Source organism: Aphelocoma coerulescens, chromosome 4 (genome assembly GCF_041296385.1).
Source record: "Aphelocoma coerulescens isolate FSJ_1873_10779 chromosome 4, UR_Acoe_1.0, whole genome shotgun sequence".
NCBI lineage: Eukaryota > Metazoa > Chordata > Aves > Passeriformes > Corvidae > Aphelocoma > Aphelocoma coerulescens.
In genome coordinates, this window is record NC_091017.1 from 67,740,028 (window position 1) to 67,760,039 (window position 20,012).

Consider the following 20,012-nt stretch of genomic DNA (forward strand, 5'->3'; position numbering starts at 1 on the left):
ATTAGGAATCCATAAGCTTAGCAAATGTTTGTCCTTCTTTTCATTATAATTAATCAATTAACCTTTTTTCTTAATAAAACTTCTTTTGTTTTTAGGAGTTTGTTTACTAGAAAGCAAAGTGCAAGATTTGAAAAACAAAATGATGTGCGATGGAAGTTGTTTGGAAAAGTACCTCTTGGAGAAAACTTACAGAAAGACCCAAAGAAAATACAAAAGGTATTTGTTTAATTCTGTGTTAGAATTAATGATGAGTGAAGAAGCCAGTTAAGTTTATGATCAGTATATATGACTGTGCAGATATCGTTAGAGTTGCACACGATTTCAATACCAGAAAAGGCTCTTTGTTGAAATTTTCCTTCTGTTACCGCAGTGCTATTCAGAAGAATGTGTTCTACTTGGTCATTACACTGAGTATGTGAGGCGTGAAGAACCTTCCTTAGTGTGTCATAAGAGAATAAAAATCCTAAGTGAAACCCACTTTTTTCCAACATTGTTGAAAGCAACATTTCAGGGAACTGGTTCTACTACAGATGAACCAAAGCTCTTGGCCAGTGAGTCAAATGACTTGCCTTTCCAATGGGGAAAATCTTGTGAAATCCAGCTGTGTGGTCGGTAGTTCATGAGCTGCTCTTTCAGTGACAAGAAAACCTCTTTTGATCTGTCTGACTTGATCTGGGATTTTTGGATTGCAAGTAGCCTTTTAATGTGTTTGGAGCTTTTTTTGTATTTCGGTTGTCACTTCCTTGTTCAAATCGCTGTGGGAATAGTAATGTTTGCATGGAAAGAGACCACGTAGTAAAACTTCAAAACCAGATGCTGTGTGTGAAATGCAAATGCTGATTTGAAGGACTGTGCTGCTTAATTCAGGGTAAAGTATTCTGGAAATCCATGTGTCATGTGACTGTTCTTAGCTGTAGTTAGGCTGGTAAAGTGAAATTGAGGCAGCTTTTGAACTTGTCACTGTACTCAACCATTCAGACTTTATCTACAGCTTGTCTTGACACAATTAATGGTTCTGAAGTGTTCACTAAAGATTTTTGATGACAAAATTGACGAGACTTAATAATTGCAGTACTCTGACACTTAGCAGTATATTTTATTGTAGTGTCTGTTCTTTAGTAAGTGAGTAGATAATCTATTAACATTTTGTGGTTGTTGCTGGTACTGTGACTCTTTTTCCTTTACATGCAAACTATCTTACATTACAGTTTTGAATAGTTGTATTAAATTTTTTACAAAACAGTCATTATTAAATACTTATGTGGTATGGCATCCAGCCATTAGTGAGTTTCTGGCAAAATTGCAGACTAAAACAATTGTCTCCAGTGCCTCTTGGATAATACTAACTAATCCTTCCTAAATGTTTTGGTGCTTTTCTGAGATTATTTTTGGCATGTCGACTTTGAATCATGAGTAGTGCTGTAAGTCACTAGTTGGACCTCACCACCATCTAAAAGCACAGCCTGATTTAGGTGATCCCTCACCAAAACAATGGTCAGACAGGCTTTTTGAGCACATACAGCTTTTCTCAAGCCATGCAAAAACTCTTGTGACAACGCTCATTTGTTCAACAAGTGTATATACAACATAGCATCATACTGTATTTTAACAGTGTAGGAATTAAAATCACTCCAGCTAAGATGTTGCTTGTCCTGTTTTTAATGCTGAAAATATGCATGAGTATTAGTCTTCTGATGAAGAAGCAATATTGGTATATGCTCAGGCTGGGTTGTTTTACTGGGTCACTGAGAGCTTTTGTATAGTTTTTATCCAGTTAAATTAAAACTTTAAAGCTGTCAAAATCATTAATTTTGGAGAAGCTGGAACTGCATTTGCAATGGAGGTTTGCATGATTAATTTTTTATATCAGTTATCTTCAGGAATTCTGCTTGAGCAGAACTGGTTATGCCAGTTCCTTTTGCAATTGATGTTTGAAAATGCACTAAAAGTCAAATGACAGCACCTCAGCTAAGTTCTCTTCCAGTAGACTGTAGAACTGAACTAGGCTTTGCAGCCACTGTTTCTTTTAGAAACTCTTTTCGAGATTGTCAAGCACAGAAGTTGTAAATACCATATATTTGCAACAACTTCTCTCCCCACAGTTTTGTTAGTGAATGCTCTTCAAAAGAAATTCCTTTAAAAATTCAACAATCATCATATCACTCTCATGTGATCTGTCTTCACAGAACTTGTGTGCATGTGGCCAGTCAAGATTTTTGTGAATTAAAAGATTAAGGCATATAGAGGAAAGCCAGATTTTGGCTATATCCTAGAGACATGTTACAGCTTTCTTCCTCAGTGAAATGAAATTACTTTTTTTAATAGTGTATTTATTTTAATTTTTTAAAATATAATAGCAGTATCCATTTTTAATCAATGAGTTTTGCAGGTTTTTTTGCCTTCCAAGTGTGCTTTGACCCTTTGAGGGTTGTACAATTTAGCTTTCACTATATGAATTCCAATAAGAGCTCAATGGAACATCTTCATTTTTTTAAGTTTCAATACTGGTAAAATTCAACACATATAAAACTTGAGGCCTTTCAATAACAATCTTGACTCAAAAATTCAGTGTAAATATTTTATGATCTCATTTTCTGACATTCCATATTGGAATATTTAAAAATTTTAATGGCAGTTCCTTAATAATTAAAAAATAACTATGATTTTTAACTTGGGGATTGTAATTTTTCCAAATGTTTTTCTGTAATAATTAGGATATGGCTATATGTGGGGGGGGTCAACAGTCCAGTCAATTAAAATCAGCTGTACTGAAGAGGCTCACTCTGTAGCACATGATAACGTAAAAATGAGCTCTCAAAACAGGAAAATGAATTTTTTGGCTTACAGGTGATTCTTTGTTATGGATTGAAGAGTAAAGCTTATAACATTAGTGTAGGAAAAACTTCATAAATTGAATTAGGTTAATTCTAATTCAATTCAATCTTCACATGATTTAAGCTATAATCCTAGTCGATGAAGTAAAGTGATTTTATCCGAGTCTGTTTTCTGGTTTGGGTCTGTTAGATAGAAAAGAGTTTCAAAGCAACAGCACATAGCAAGAAATATGGAAAGAATTTACTACAACCCATGCTTTAGGCAGATAGTGATAAAATGTCCCATTATAAGCAGTGGGTTTTCTCCAGATTAAAAAAAGCCCAGAGCAGAGCAAAGTCCCAGACTGCTGATGTGTGCAGGTTCTTGTGCAGCTCCATGTGCAGGAGCAGTGCGGGTGGAAGCTGTGCAGCGTGGGGAGCTGCGGCCTCGTGTTCCGCATCTGCACATCTGCAGCCTCTGCTGATGGCTGGCAGTGGCTAAAAATACAGAGCTTTTCTGAGCATTTGCCTGAGCCGTGCTTTACTGCATTCATATGGTCCATTCAGGGCCTTTGGAAGGGGAAGTCGTTGGTTCAGGCTGGCTGCTGCTTCTGGCAGGTGCTAGAGCTACAGCCTTGGATAGAGCACTGTCTTCTGCTTGTACTGAGTTAGTCTTTGGATAGCCTGGGTAAGCCATTGTGACTGATGGCTGTAGCTGCCAATATTGGGTGAGCATTAGCCCACAGACTTCACCGCCACTTTGAAGCTAGAAAATGTGTAGTGCATTTTTTCTGTTCTGCATGAGAAGTCCAAGGGTGTGAATGAGTCACTTCCTGTGGTCTCCACTGTTGGGTTCATTTCTATTAGTCAGCCTTCAGAAAGGCAGGATTTAGATCTGTGGGCCAGAGTTCCTTTTTTCAACAAGAAGCAAGGGCAGTGTAAGAAGGTATAATTACTGTGGTTGGTCTAACCTATGCCTTTTATTGTTACATTCTGTGGAAATAAAGGTGTAACTAACTTCCCCACTTGAGAATAAAAACCCAAATCTTGCAAGTTGCCTTAATGCACTGCTGTTTCATGTCTTGCCTTCTGATCCAGTTACAAATACTTTTATTTTACTGCAATCATATGTAAAGGACATCTAATTTTTGTGAAGGTAAATAAAAATAAGTAAAGAAAGGAAACCTTTTATGTCAATGATGAAGTCCTAAAAAGTATTTTCTTTTTCCTCAACAAGAACAGTACTAAATAGATCATTCAGCAATTCCAGTAGACTGTATTACTCTACAAAGAGTGTGTTGCCCTTGTCCTGTCTTGAAAATTACCTGCCTCAAACAAAACTGCTATCATATTTAAACAGACAAAGCAAGAGTCGTAGCTTCCATTCACTGTAATTGAAAGTGTGAATTAATACTATGTCAGGGGATTGTTCCTGAGTATTTTAATAATAAAAGAATTTTATATGACCCACTAGGTATCATAATCTAGCAGAGTGTAGCTGACGAAGTTCTGCTTTTGATGCCGTTGGGACGTCTTCCCATATGTTAACAACATATGAAAGTACAGAATATGTTACAAGCATCAGACAAATGGAGAGCAGTAAGCTTTGAGTATTGGTTTAAATAGCTACAAAGTATTTTTGAAAGGAAGTAAGAGGTTTTTTCCTCCTTTTCCAGATTTAAAGCTTTTATTTTAGCTTTCTTGCTCTCTAAAATGCCTAGTAAATTGTGTGGCTCAAAAGCCCGGGAAGCTGGAGGGATCCTAAAGAGGTGTAGCAGGCAGTGTTGGAGGATAAGTATCTGCTTTCAGGAGTAAAGATACTAAATAGAAGTATAAGCTTGGGTAGTTGTTACTGCAGTTACAATGTCAGCTGCTGGTCTGTTTCAATGCTGGTGGTATGTTTTGGGGGAAGTGCAGTAACTTTGAAGTTGTTCTCTTTGTCTCAATAGGGACAGTTACTTTGTAGCCCAAGTTGATACTTAGCATTAGCTGGAATATGAATTCTGGTTGTACAAGATTATTTTTAAAGGCAGGAAGCCACAAATTCATGGAAAAATGATTGACTTTTGAGTATCAAGTACACAGCTCTTTCTAACCCCAAAATTTCCAGGCCAGAGATTATAACTTTTCAGAACAGCTGATACATCCGTGGAATTTTGCTCTCATTTGTGTTAAATAAGAATCCATCATGCAACTGGTATTTGTGTCTCTTCCAGTGCTAATAGAAAGATACTTAAACACTTACTTCTTTGTGTAGTCGGTAAGCTTTTTTCCATGTAGTAACCTTCCACTGGCAACACACAGGAGGCTTTCAGATCCCCCCCTCCTCTCATGGGCTTTGAATGAAAATAGATGTCTGTAGAGAGCAAGCCTGGAAATAATGCCACATGCCTTTGACTGTTGCATTGCACAAACACTCGGCAAAGCATTGCTGTGAAGCAAAGCTGGTGATAAATTTTTGAGAGCAGATGTGTAACACCTAAATATGGTGGAACTTCCTATTCTAACTGGAGACTGGAACATTTCCACTGCTGACATGTAAGATTGAGAAAGCTTTGCTAGACTTCATTGTGCTAATTTTGTGTTTAAGTTTAAGCAAGCTCCCAAGAAACCTGACCCAAAGGGTTTCTTTGTTTGTCTTCCAGCTTATGCATCTCAAACTTCATATAAAATTAAAGAGTGGGGGTAGATACAGGTTTTGAAAAGCTAACTCTTACCATGCTCTCTAGCAACAACAAACAAAGCTGATGTTCTTTAGCTCTGCAAAATGAATGGAGGTACTGTGTGTTACTGGAAACCCTGAAGATGCGAATGTAAGGATTTTGAAAAGCCAGACTGGTGCTTTTTCCTTAAGTGTCTTTCTGAAGGAAGACTAGCAAATTTTATGTTCTCATTCTCCTTCTCTCTCTGAGGACTCTTGGTCCTATTTTTTGCCTTGATTTTATTACAAATTTTTCATGCCCGTTAGTATTTTCACATAATTTTCTTGTGCTCTATTGAGAAATTCTCACTTGAGCATGACAAAGCTCAGTGGAAACAGCTTCATGAATATTAAAGCCTAAAAATAGTCATTGCTTTAAGCCACACTATAAAGGTATGTTGCCCTCCTTCATATATTATATTTATATTTGTGCATAGCTTTAAAAAGCTGCAATTTCTTCTCTTCAAGACTGAACCTTAAGTTCAGAAGATGATTATATTCAGGAATATTTACATTTTGATATAGGTTTTTTTTTTTTGTAAAATGAAACACAGAATGCACAAGGATCTGTAAGACTGGACAACTGATGAGAGAGAATATGGAGCACACTGTCAGTATGAGTGCAAAAGAAGTTTATATTAGGTATGTGAGAAATTGGCACCAGTAAGAGCTTCAAAGGTAGTTTCAGGGATCAGAGAAGCAAACATGGATGCAAAAAAACACTCAGAGGCTTTAATGCAGTAGCCTTATTACCTTGTTTTTCTGTAATTTCTAAGGGCAGTCAAGCATAAAATTTTAAGAGGTCAGAGACCCATAAAGATACCCAAATCTTGATGAGGAAGCAGAAGGGAAATTAGTAGAGAGATTTGAAAACAGGGGAGAAGTAGAATATGGTCAAAAGTATCCAGTGAAGTACCTTTCGCTACCTTAGTTTGGTGTAGGTGCTGGAGTCACGGTGCTAAATACAAGTGTACACATACTTACCTACAAAGACAGCTGTTTGCAAACAAAAATAGTGACTGTGTGGTGTGGAAGGTATCTGAACAGCATAAAATACAAGTTGTTGTGCACTGCAAAGTAAGTGGCATTCCTGGGTGACTTTTACACTGTCTTGAAGATTACAAGTATTTGAGGTTGTTTTTACAACTGCTTTGAGAACCTGCAAGATGAATTATATGATATTGATGAAATATATTTCTGTGACTCCTCTATTTCCTGTAGTTAACCTGGATTTTTGGCCGTTTCAGAGTGGTGTCAGCATCAGGTTGATGTAGCATGGAGAGTCCTTTTATTTCTGTGTCTCGCTCAGAATGAGGGGAACAGTTCTGACATGATCTTCAGCCACACTAAGAGCGTGTTATATGAGACTAGATAGGAAAGGTAAGTTTTCTTCTGCAACATCAGCACTAATGTGAAATGTCAGAAGAAAAAGTTGCTGAGAGATTTTTTGGAAGGCTACCATGCTGAGACTAAACAGATAATTAAGGTGTAGAGATCAGTGAGCAGGCATACAGATCAAGTAAAATTATGTTTTCACATGAAGTCCATATTCAATGGAATTCCAATCCCTGGAAGTGATGTTTATGGGATATGCTGAAAGCAAGTGTTGATAATGTTTTATTCTGGCAGATGCTCACAAGAAAGTAACAGTAAAATAAAACAACCATTTAGCTTGTATTTTCTTGCTCAGACATTTCCCAGATGCTTGTCCTCCTGGAGGCCTTTCTTGCAGATGTTTCCATTTGATTAATATTGCAGTGTGCCACATAGTGTCAGTACCTAGGGAAACAGTGCACATGTTTGTATATGCAGATAAAATTGTATCCTTTGCAGTATTCTGAGCAGGAGGGTGGTTTTTTTGTTGTTACTGTGACTCATGTTAAGAGTCACTCCTAACAGTATGCTGCACAATATGATTGAAGATCCTGCTTTTGACAATAAAAAGCTGTTCTTAAGCAACATGCTTCATGGTATGCCTTGTCTCTTTTGAGTACTTCAAATACTTTCCTTCTTTTTTTAATGAAGCATGTCACTCTATATAACCAAAAACCAGTTAAATTATTTACATACAGCACAAATGAAACATGAACCTTGAGAGTGGGAACTATCTGATACATAGCATGTTGAATGATTAGAGACAACAGACTTCAAAACAGCAAACTGTTATTCTTTCTTGGAAGAGCTAACTTGGCCTTGTCTTTGCTTAGGTTTTAACTGTTCCTTAATCTAATGCCTCCATTGCTCAGATATGATGTTATAAAAATATGTATATAGAAAAATTGTTAAAATAGTCTAGTGGCTGGAGCACAGGACTGCAAAGCAAGAATATGTGGCTTCTCATTCTTTTGCTTTACTCTTAACTTTCTGTAAGATGTATGGATTATTTTATTAATTTAACTTCAGTGTGATTTTGTGGGATCACAGTTGCCAGCCCAGGTTCTGTATCCCCTGTAATCAGAAAGGAAAAGTAGATGCTTCCTGGGGAAAAGAGGCAAATTTCAGAGCACTTGAAATGATCCCTACAAATAGTGTGAGGTTTTCCTCACAACTTGGCCATAGTATGTAATCTTATCTTTTACATTGCTTAGGCATTCCTAATTTGTAAAGTATGGAACAGGAGAATACTGTGGTACTAAAGATGAAAGATGTCCTGGTGGAAGATAAAACTTCACACATATAATGTTATTACAGATAAGTTCTGTTATGCAATTACTATCTTCTGCTCAGGTATCCTTTCTTTAATGTAAGAGGATTAAATATATATGTATACACATATAGAGAGAGCTGTGTAAAGCAAGTAGGGCTGATGGTTCTTGAACCATTAATTTATTTGTAGAGCTTGGCAGATCACTAAAGTGTACAGGTTGAGTGTGCAATTCAGATTTCTCAGGTTGTATAATATCTGAACTCAGAAGTTCAGAACTCTGTTAAATTTTGAAGGTTAGTCTCATAATCAGATCTTTGCCTGAAGTTCCAGTCTTCTTAAATTCTCTTTGATTACTGTATATATAAGGATCTTCATTAAAATTATTCATTTATGGCCCAGTGTCACGTTAAGAATCACATCTTAGTTTCCCAACCGAAAGATCATCACACATTTCATGATCTGGTAGTCCTGCTGCATATTCCTTTGTTTTCATTTCCTTTCACATTTACATTGCCCCAGAGCAGGCATTGTAGAGTAACCAAACTAATGGAACAGAACAAAAGGTGTGGTTTTAACCGTATCATTTCCCCAGTCCAGCGTATTGACCATGGCTGTGTAATGGTGGGACAGAAATGGTGAGGGGGGGCAGGGAAGTGCTGGGTGTGCACCAGCTGAAATTTGTCTGGTAAACTACATCATTTATAAAAGGTAAGACATTTCAGATGGACATGCAGTAGACAGTCATGAAACAATGCAAGGGAACATTGAAGCACTGTTGAGGTAGTGGTAAGACTTAAAAACCAGAGAAAAAATAGTTATCTGTTTGCTTGGGCAGTTCTGGTCCAGTTCTTATTTCGTGTGCTGAATGAGGTGGGACATCCCGTGGAAAAAATAAAATGTAATTAAATCTTGCACGTAACTTGTTCAAGTAGTCTCAGGTAGTGTTTTAATTGCAGCAGCCTAAAAATAGTGACTGCTACCAACTGTGGGTGTAACTTGTAGCCAGCTGTGGTTTGTTACAGGGGGTACTTTGCTTTTCACCCTGCAGTATCTTCTTGTGTCACCAGGCATCCCTCTCTCCCAGTCAGTGCTTTTCAGAAGAGCTGCGATATCATTCTATTTTCAGTGTGAAAGCATAGACATCTACTGCAGGAATACCACTGCCCACCCAGGGGTGCTCTTCCTCAGCATCTGCTTTTTCCCCCGTGTTAATAGCTGTAACTTTAATGAATGCTTTTTTGATATGTGCGATAACTTAGTTTCAGATAGTTCATGAGATAAAGCATTAGCACTGGAGTCTGCAGTGTTTCGCATGAGCTGTGTTGACTTGTGCTCTGACAAGAGATGCTTGGATGGCAGGTGTCTGTAACTAACTGGTGGTGAGAATGAAGCCGATATACTTGTAAACAGCGAGCTGTTCTGTATTTGCCGTACTATTGCTGCATCCGTGAAATAGATGTGAAGTCTCAGGTTGAAAACAATAGCTGATATAACACCTAGCAATTCGGATAAAATAAGTTCTCTCAAATATTGCAAAGCAACCCTTTGAAAGCAGTATGCTTAAGTGACCACTTGTTTTCAGATAAGTCCTTGCCCATTTCAGGACTTAGGATCATTTTATCTGTGATAAAGACCATGAGCAATTCACCCTGGCAGCTGCAAACCCCAGTCAGTGAGATAAAAGAATATGAAATCCTTATTGCAGAGTTGAGAAAATGGCAACAGTTGCAGGTGAATAGATAATATTTTAAAATTCAAGTCTACCAAAAATGGAGCCACAGCAACTTGGGTGTCTCCACTGACTTAGGTAACAGAGTCTTTGGACAAAGAAAGAATATCAAGCTTAATTTATCTGGATTGAGGCAAAATATTTAGCAAGAGGTGATGTGGGAGTTGTCAGAACTGTAGAACAGATTTATATATCTATCTCTTAGAGCTGTCAGAGGTGGACAGAGCATGAGTGCTACTGAAAAGGTGCTTATGCTGTAGGAGTATTTCAGCGTAACACTGCTGCTGCTCCTTCCGCACTGATACAGGGGCTGGTGAGTTTTAGCTGCTCTTGCGCTTCGGACCGGTACCGAGGCTGTCTCAGCAAGGCACAGCAGCGGGACTCGGTACAAGCAAACGCCTGGCTTGGAGCCAGGGACGCGGGGAGGGGAAGCGGCAGTGTGGGAAGGAGAGTGGAGAGAGACTCAAGGAATACAGCTGCGTCCTAAACCAACACCCGTAATGCTAAGCTGACAAAGACTGCGGCTAACGCAGACGAGCTTGTGGGAGGTTTGGGTTGTCCGTCATGGACGCGGGTCTGCACCGGGCGGAGCTGCCGGGGCGGCCCGGGAGGCGGGAGGCGTTTGCCAGGCGGGGCCGTGCGTGCCCAGGCAGCGCTGGGCGAGGCGGAGAGAAGCGATGGTGTGCGGCGGCTCCGCGGGTGATTAGCGCGGCTGGCGGGGCGGGGCGGGGCGGCCCGGGCGGACCCACCCGCGGGAGGCGGGGCGGGCGGGCGGCCCGCGAGGCCGTGCGGGCCCGGGCGGCGGCAGCCAGGCCCGCGGTGCGGGGCGGGCAATGGGGCTCCGGCGCCGCCGCCCGTGAGGGACCGCAGCGTTCATGGTGAGCGGGGCGGCTGCGGGGCGCGGGGGTCGGGGCAGGCGGGAGGGGCGGGCGGGGACTTGAACGCGTGTCGGCGAACCCGGCCTCGTCCGCTTCTCGGTCGCCTCGCCGGGTCCAGGCGAGAGCCAGCTTCCCGGGAAGGGGATTCTCTACGTGCGAGGCGAGACTCCTCCGGGATGGAAGGCGGTGGCACAGCCACGCCGGTGGTTCGGGGTGTCGGAGCGTGGGGGCTGTAGGCTGGAACCCCCGGCTGTGCGAGCCATCCCTCCTGCCCTGCAGTGCTGCCGCCCGTGGAGCCAGAGTCCCGCAGCCTGGTGTCTGCCGCTCCGGCACCCAACATGAATATTTCATATTCGGCTCCGGCGGAAAGTGGCTGCCTTTAAACATGCAGGGCCAAAACAAGATGACCTTGATAGAGCAGTTTGTGTTATTGTACGTTCAGTTCTGCCGTGCTGCTGGTGCTTGGGGAGGCTCGGGGCGTGTGGGAAGTCACACAGCCCTCTCCCGGGTAGTGCAGTCGGTCTTTCAGCACTTGCCCTGTGTTCTAGAGGGTTATTTGCATCTCTCGGTAGAGATGGTTGAGAATCCTTTTGTAGGTTGGCTTCTCTTTTTTGAAGAATCGCAGAGAATCACCACAGTCTCAGCTTCTTGCATCTTAACTGCAAAGCTGGCAGGTTCCACCCAGAATTAAACTTGGTTTCGGGAGGCGTGTTTCCGTGGGTTTTCTTTGTTTGGTTTGGATTATTTAAATCAGTGCTTTAATCTACAGCACGCTCTTATAGAACATCTTCAAACCCTAGTTCAGCTCTTGTGAACAGCTAAAGGTGAAACCTGGAAGAAAGCCGAGATGATCCCAGTGATAAGGCTGTATTTTAAATCGCAAACGGTCAGCTCATCCTAAGTTGATCCTAAAATTAACTTGCAACCATATCATCTTAGTAACCCCTAACTGCAGCATAGCATTTAAACAGATGCTGAATTATTTTTACCTGTGAGAGATTTGAATCTGGTTTAAAATAAAAAACTTTAAATGAGTTATTGTGTAGCTCAGCCTATTGCAGTATGCCTGTATGTGCAAATACTTGGACTTGCTCAGTCAGCAGATACTCTTAATATGAGTTTGTGGAGGCTTTAGTGTGCTTCATTGCTGTATCATACATTGTACTCTGAAATTGCATTCTCTTCTCAGTGGACTAAAAGATACTTTCCATGAGCTTTTGTTTTCTCAGAATTTTGGGGTATTTGGTTTTTATGTTTTTTGGGGGGGAAACTGGGCTGGAAGGTTTTGTTTGGTTGGTTTTTTTTTTAATCTTCCCTAATTAAAAACCAGTCTTGTAGATAATATCAGCAGAGGACATTTTTATTCTTTTTTTGGCTACCACTGAAAAGGTTGAAATTCCTACAAAGGAATCATACTTGTAATCTGATCAAATGTGCCACTCCCATTTTTGTGCTGGTCTGGCTTTTTTACTGTAGGGTAGTGCTGAGTAGAGCACCAGTGAATACTTGCTGAAGTGCAGGGTGGGCTTTGGCGCTTTTGAGAGGTTTGCATAATTGTACTGATGTGCTGATACTGTAGCTAGCTACCCATATTCAGAAATAAAACATTTTCTTAACCAATAAATTCTTATAAGGGTGTGCGTAGTGGTGGTCTGGAGAACTTTGTACTTAGCTGAATGGGATTTCCAAATTAATTCTGGTGTACAGAATAAAATTCCCATTGCAGCTCAGTGTGGACATTCTTTTCTCACTTTCCAAAAGCAATTTTGCTCTCCAGCTGACTTTGACAGTGAAAGAAAACCCTGAATATAATTTTCATATGTCAAAATTAAGCATCTTTTGTGGAACTTCTACTATAGTAAACATTGGGTGCATATGTTTTAATGTCAAATTCTGAGATGCCTTAGGGAGTAATAGAGGTTAATTTTTGACTTTGTTAATTTGTGAAAAAGGGCTCATTAAGAAATCAGTCTCCTAATAGAAACTAAGAGAAAGAAAAGCCATTTACTTCATTCCTATCAGCACAGTGGATTTACTCCACAGCTGGTGCACCTGAAGCCCATTATGATGGTGCACTTACACACTGGTCACTCTCAGTTGCTTGCTGGTGCAAGTGACCAGTGTAAGACTACATCTGTGCTTTCTGAATATGCTCTCTATCTTAATACCTTTTTTACAGCATTTCTTTGCTTCTCTCTGGAGGTTTTTTTAGCAAATGGCTTTGTCAGCACGAGCACTGTACCTTTACTTGACAAAGCGAAGTACTAGTCTGTAGTTTAAATTCATTTTCCTTGGTTCTTTTTCTTGTTTTCAAACTGATGTCATGCATAGCAGTATTAGCTGGTATTAATGAGCCAGACATTCCAAATTCATGACCGTGTTTCCCATTACAGTAATGTAGTCATCATAGGATTGATTGTTGAGGCAGTGCTCAGTTAATAGACAAGGGAAAATAGGGATTTTCTGTGTCCTGAGGGCTGCACAGACCTGTACCCGTGAGCCCCATGGAAGTAGCTTGAAGTAGAATTGAACTGTACAACGCAGAGTAGAAGACCAAGGCTGTGTTGTTCCACATTCATTGCATCGTGTCTTGTTTTCATCCATCCCTTTTTTATGGTGTGATTGGAGACAGCCTTTCTGGAAGGGATGGATCTCATTTTAGTTGCTGAATGAACCTTATTGTGTTGGAAAGGTTGGATCTATTGCCCAAGGAAGTTTTGTTGAAATTGAGAGGTTACGTTGAGAGAAAGAAAGCAGTACCATCTGAGAACTCCATGTGCTAGCAGGAAAAGGTCCATGGCTGGAACACTCTTCATAGTGCTTGTTAATAGTGTACATTTACGTTTTTTCTAAATTTTATTTTAATAGAAATGGTATAAAAAAGCTGTGCATTAAAGCCTTTGAGTTTTGGAAGTGGCAAGAATCATAAAGTTGAATGTAGAAGTAACTATAATGTGGATGTGATTTTCCATAGGACTGTTTGACCGTGTCTGTTGTTTGTATATCACTGATGCTTTGCATACTTAATGTTTGCTGTAATACTTAAAGCATTGAAGCAGATGGAAGTTGTGTAAGGGTTGTTTGGTCCCATTAGGTCATGGTTTTAGTATACTTTTTTTTTAAAATCAGTGTTTATAGGAAAAGTAAAAATAAAATGGTCCCTGAATGCCAAGTCCTCTCCTGTAGATCAGCATTATGTAGTAATTAAGGGTAGAAGGACCTCTGAGGGGCTATCTCCCCTCTCAGGACAGTTTGCTTAGACCAGGTTCTCAGGGCTCATCCACCCGAGCTCTGAATGCCTTCAAGGTCAGGAGTGCTGTCACATCTCAGGAAACTTGTCCCAATGTTCGCCTACCCTCCCTACAAAGCCTTTTCCTCTGGAGGCTGAGCAAGCCTGGTTCTCTTGACCTCTGTTCATATGGCACTTGTTCCAGACCTCAGGGCCTAGACCATCTTGATGCCTCTTTGCAAGTCTTGCTCCAGGGTGTCAGTGTCTGATCACAGACACAGGTTAACATGTTATGCTCCGTTGTGATGAGGATTGTGTAAGGCATTGTACCAAGTGTGGACTTTCTGTCTAACAGTGATTTTAACCTTTTTTTTCTCTCCCCACTGTTGAGATGTTGCATATGAAAACAGCTTCCATAGGAGAAATCTTACAATGAGATTTTAAGACATGGAGCTTGTGGTCCTTTTTTACTTTGCTTTCAAAACCATGTAAATGAAAAAAAAAAAATAGGTCCTATTTTTATACCTCAGATAGTATTTGCTGTTTGTAAACTCCTTCGTAGTAGTGCTTTGTAAAAGCAGGCTGTCAGCCAGAGGAATTTAAGATGTTTTTACAAATAGAAGGAATGGAAAAAAACATCAAGACTCATTCCTGAACATAAATTTTGCCGTTGTTTTCAGTGTTGAGGTTGCTCTAGTTGAAAAGCTTCAAAGGTACTGCAGTATGGCTAGATGTGAAAGCATTATCTTGAAGACTTTTGCAGATCCCTTTTTAAATTCTCACGTGCATTGTCTTGGTGTTCTCCACTCTTGTAAGTAGCCCTGTGTTTTTCTTCTCTAGGAATATGAAGAAAAAACTGGACGAGCTCAGAGACCACTCTCTCCTAAACAGAATGTGAGGAAGAATCTTGATTTTGAACCACTCTCCACTACAGCACTTATTTTAGAGGACCGACCAGCGTAAGTTTTGAAAGTGCCACAGTGAGGGTCTCTTTAAAATTAACCTAGCAAAGATTTTCTAAGTGTATTTGCTTACTCTAACTTAAACAGATTATTTAAAATCTAAAGCAGATTTTTTTTTTCAGACTAGGGAATATGAAATTTGGTTGATTATGAGAAAAATTATTCAAACGGAAGGAACCTTATTTTATAATAAAAGCAATGGCTTTTTGTTAGGGGAGGTAATTAGGATAGCAGAGCTTTAGTTTTGAGTAATTCTACCTTCTAAACATGATTAAGGGATTTTTATTTTCCATGAGAGAACCTAAGCATAAAAACAAAGCTGGTATATGCTAAAGAAATTGAGAAGCAAGAATACAGTGTCCTGTTTACACAGAGAAAGACCACACCTCCATAAATAATGAAACAATATAGTGATTGCTCTGCAGTGAGTTCAGCAGCATCCCATTTTAAGGGTTGTCAAGCACTTGATGAGTTGTTTCATGCCTCTTACTGCAAGGAGGTTTTTGCATATGCAGACTGACTCCAAAGCGATTTGCCGGCAGCTGCTTTACCATGTTTTTCTCCTGAATTACACAGATTTGGTCATGCTTAGTCAGTTTATGATTATCAATGTGATCTGGCTTTGTGGGCATGACATCTGCATTTTTAGTATAGCTGTGCATTGGTGTGAAGAACTGGCATAAGGTAGATCTGTGTTTTCATCAACAAACCTGTATGAAAAATGCTCATATCAAAGTAGTCAAATTGTAGGGTTACTTAAGTAACTTTCTGGCTTGGCTGATGGACTGTGTGGCAAGACATTGGGAGATGTAGAAAACTGTAAGAGTGATTATTTGTTATAGCAGTTTATTATGTTCAACTGGAAAAAAAACATACTAGCTTATCTGTTGTATTTAAAAACCTGTTAAAAATCTCTTTCCTTGTAGGATAATCTGAGTAGTGTTCAGACAGATGGAATTAGTGTTACATTACAGGAGAATGTCCAGATTTTGCTTTCTTTCCTAGTGTTGATAGAGTGAGGAACTTCTAGCAGAAAAGGAAGGAATTTTTAAAATTGAAGACAATTGAAGCATCACTTACTGCTCTGGACAGCAGTGCTGTCCTCTGACTCTTCCTAAGGAATCGTTTTTTAATTATTTACCTACAGTTTCTATACTATTTTTAATGTTTATCTATTAGGCTTTAAGTAGTTTCTTTTTTAAGACAGAAAAGTGGAGTGGGATTCTTTTTTTCAGTAGTTGCTCTTGATTTCACACTCATTTGTAGGGTTTAGGTAAAACTTCATAGTAAAAAATCAATAAATATTCCATAGTGCCTGTAGCTTCAAATGGAAAAAGTAGTAGTTGAATTTTAATAGATACTAAACATCACCTCACATGTATGGTGGTAGTGTTAAGACATAGGCAAATAATTTGAGTGGTGGAATTTAAGTTAGCAGAACCTGATTCATTTCATCAGGTTTTCCTTTCCAAACTGTCCCTAGCTTAAATAATTTCTAAAGAGTTGGATTTAAAAAAAGATGCAGATCAAGAAACTGGAAAAGAAAACTGGAAAAAGAGTAGATTGGTCTCTGTGGTTAACAAACCAGCATTTCACCAATGTGAAAATTTACTTTTGTTTCTCTAGTAACAATCTTGATTTGGAAAAATACTCATAGGCCAGTATCACATGGTTATGTGTACATTACAGGCACTGTGATTACATAAATTGTAATGCATGCTAACTATTAATGATGTTGGGGGCTGTCAGCTGCCTGATGTGTGACACCTTACAGGAACATGAAAGTGAATTTTTGCATAGGTTTTCTGTTAACCAAAGATATAAACTGTTCTAGGAATAAAATACAGTGTTCTACAATACAGAAGAACAAAATAGTTAGTCATTTCCTGTTTTGATGATTTGCTGATCTTGTAGTTGTAAGAGATATATATGGTTACATTAATTACAAATATGATTAACTGAAAGGTCACGTGTTCTGACATAGGAATATTTGACATGTATTTGTATGGCAGAGTCTTAATCAGAAATCAAAATGTTTTGTTGGTATTAAGAAGTGGAGAATACTAAAGATGACTCCAGTGCCACTTGTTGCTCTAGAAGAGTGGGGAAGGAGTTAAGTCTTTAAAATAGAAATGGGGTTTTTCGGAGACCGGAGGGGAAGAGGTGGCTGGTTTGGGGAGTCATTGTGTGTGGGTAAAGAAAGTTGTGGATGTAACTCTTAGGCAAGGTGAACAGTAAGAAAGAGTACAGTCCTGAATCTTACCAGTTCAAATCAAAACCTACCAGCTTGGTATATACCAGTATATTCCCTTTATGAAGATCAGCCTATGGGTTCAGTTGGTTTAATAATAAAAATGCTGAAATTACCAAACATAAGGAAATTACTCAGCGTATTCTGTGTATAAACGTAGTCATAGCTGCTGACTCTGGCAAAAAAAAGATTCTTTCCAAGGATCTGTTGTTCTGCTCTTTGACTGGATATTTTGACAAGAAACAGAGTGTGCTTTTCTTTTAGAAGTGTCTAGAATTTTATTTAGACAGTCATGCCAACTGTAAATAATATATTTTTTTTAAGGAACCTTCCTGCAAAACCAGCAGAAGAAGCTCAGAAACACAGGCAACAGTATGAAGAAATGGTGGTTCAAGCAAAAAAAAGAGGTGATGGGATTTCTTGTCTTCAGAGGAGAAAAGTATAGGGGTCTTTCTAAACCTGGAATGCACTTGCGTCAGTCTGTTGCTCTGTAATGTGAGGGATCTGTGCCTCCTCTGAAAGAAGAATCAGTCCAAAAAGAGAGGAGCAAAGGTAGTTTTGTTGTAAAGCCCAGCCCCAAGCTGAAAAGAAAATGGTCCTAAAATCCAGCAGGAAATAATTTTTTAATCCATAACTCTTAAATGAGTGACACTTATTTGTGGGTTTAAAAACTTAGTAATATATTGAAGTAGATTGTTGGTCAAATTAGTAAAGACTGGACTTAGAACTGCAGGGTATGTGTCAGTTGCATACTGGAAACAACCTGTTCAGGCTGTAGTACATATAAACACATAATTTTTGTTGTAGGAAAATACATGCAGTTATGTTCATTTTATACTCTCACTTAAAATTTACGGCTTTCTCAAGGATTTGCTCATAATTTTTTGCCTGATATTTTTCACAGAAGTGTTTTAGTAACACTGTACTATGAACATGATGTAGAGGTGGTGGTAGTGGTTTCTTTTGGCTGATATTAGAAAACCATCTGGGTTTTCTAATTAAAAACAAGCATTGCAACAATAGGAGATTCAGACTTAGGTTTTGCATCTAGTGGGAGCTACTGAAAATATTTTTTTCCAGCTGGCCAGACCCTTGAACCATATGAAACAGTAGAAAGGGTATATGAACACAGGACTTGCTTGCATTCTGCAGTTGACACACTAATAGAAGTATCCTCTTGTGATTTTGAACATCATATACCTTACCAGTGAACTTCTAGCTTCATGTGACTCCTGTTTAATGTATCTGCTACTGTGTGTGTAGTCTAAAGGAGTTTCCCTGTTCTTTCTTAGCATGTAGGGTAGGTGGTTTGGGAAAAATGGGATGATTGTTAGACGATGGGACCACGTCCTTGTGCTGTCTTCATTGAACTGGAGTATGTCATTCTGTCCAGATAAATACCATGACAAACCCATTTTCCCTAATGTCACTCCAGATGAACAGCTTTGCAGAGCGATATATTGTCCAGAGGTCAGGAGAGCAAAGACTGTAAACACCTTCTTGTTGGCTAGAGAAAAATTGAAAGCCTGCATTTTAGCAGGCTTGCAAAGACCTTGTATCAAAGCTGAAAACACTGTGAGGCAGTTGCTATGGTCCTGCTTAGGCACAGCTTCTGTGGGTCTTTGAAGTGGACCCATCAGGTTGAAAGTGTCCATTCCAAAGACCTTGTTCATGGTACTGCTGTTCTTCAGTGAGCTCTGCTTGCCAGGTGAGCACCTTCTCATATTGTAGGCAGTGAATACACATCCATGTCCTGTATTTCCACTGTGCTGCTGTAGAGACTGCTTTCCTGCATTTGGTAAATGCATGTCTAACAAATTTCCAGTGGAAAAAATAGTATTTGATGATGGGAAGGAAGGAAGAAGTACTTCGTGATAATTCAGAAATGTAAAATACATCTAAACTAGACGTGAAATATGTTTTCTTGTTAATGAACTGAAAGTTTCCATTTGTGATGTATGACATTTAGATTATCCATATGCGAAGTACCATCAAAAGTGTGGCTCTTGTGATTTCTTGACAGTATACATAAATTGTAATAGAAGAATGAAAGCGAAACAAAAATTTGTATTCATTTGGCCTGTAGTTTTCAGTCTATCATAAAAGGGGTGGAGGTTTTTTCAGAAATACTCTGACCTGTTCTACTAGATGAGGCTGTTGGCTGTCTGAGGTGCTAATTCAAAGTTACGAGTGTGGTTAGATTTGAAGGGTCAAAGCAACCATACATTATCTAATTCCCTTTGTCCCATCTGTTGAAAATGAAACTTACTTAGAGTTACAGTTTGTTCTTTATTCACATTGGCGTCACTGCTCAGCTTGCTGTGTGCTTGGGAACGTTTCAGAATTTGAACGGTCCACTGTGCTTTAGGGTGAGCACAGTGCGCTTTACGTAGCCATGACTAACTGAATATTTAGTTTCTGATTTTATTAACTTAAAAAGGAAATTCCTTTTTGCAGAGCTTAAAGAAGCCCAGAAGAGAAAGAAACAACTGGAAGAACGCTGTAAACTGGAAGACAGCATTGGCAATGCTGTTTTAACCTGGAACAATGAAATCTTACCCAACTGGGAAACTATGTAAGATAGTATGTTATACTGAGTTTTAATTAAAAATTGCAGAGTCTGTATCTTGAAGAAAAGTTACAAAGTTAGGACACATAATCTTTAAATGGTCTTGGAAGCTTTTGTTAGAAAATAGTTCTTGGACATCTACAAAGGAAATAAGCAACATCTATATTTCTACAAGGTGGCTGGAAGATGCTGTGCTAAATCTTATTACTTGTCTGTAATGAAGGCTCACGATA

General features: G+C 39.3%; 1 protein-coding gene across 3 annotated transcripts in view; it reads left to right on the top strand.

The window, feature by feature from the left end:
* Window positions 1-20,012, top strand: part of TBC1D14 (TBC1 domain family member 14) — a 65,600-nt gene that overhangs the window by 22,640 nt on the left and 22,948 nt on the right. For all 3 annotated transcript variants that reach the window (XM_069014495.1, XM_069014497.1, XM_069014494.1), the window contains exons 3-6: window positions 96-216; window positions 14,838-14,956; window positions 17,535-17,617; window positions 19,668-19,785. In XM_069014495.1, the coding sequence (XP_068870596.1) occupies window positions 96-216; window positions 14,838-14,956; window positions 17,535-17,617; window positions 19,668-19,785 (441 nt within the window). The remainder of the gene's footprint in view (window positions 1-95; window positions 217-14,837; window positions 14,957-17,534; window positions 17,618-19,667; window positions 19,786-20,012) is intronic.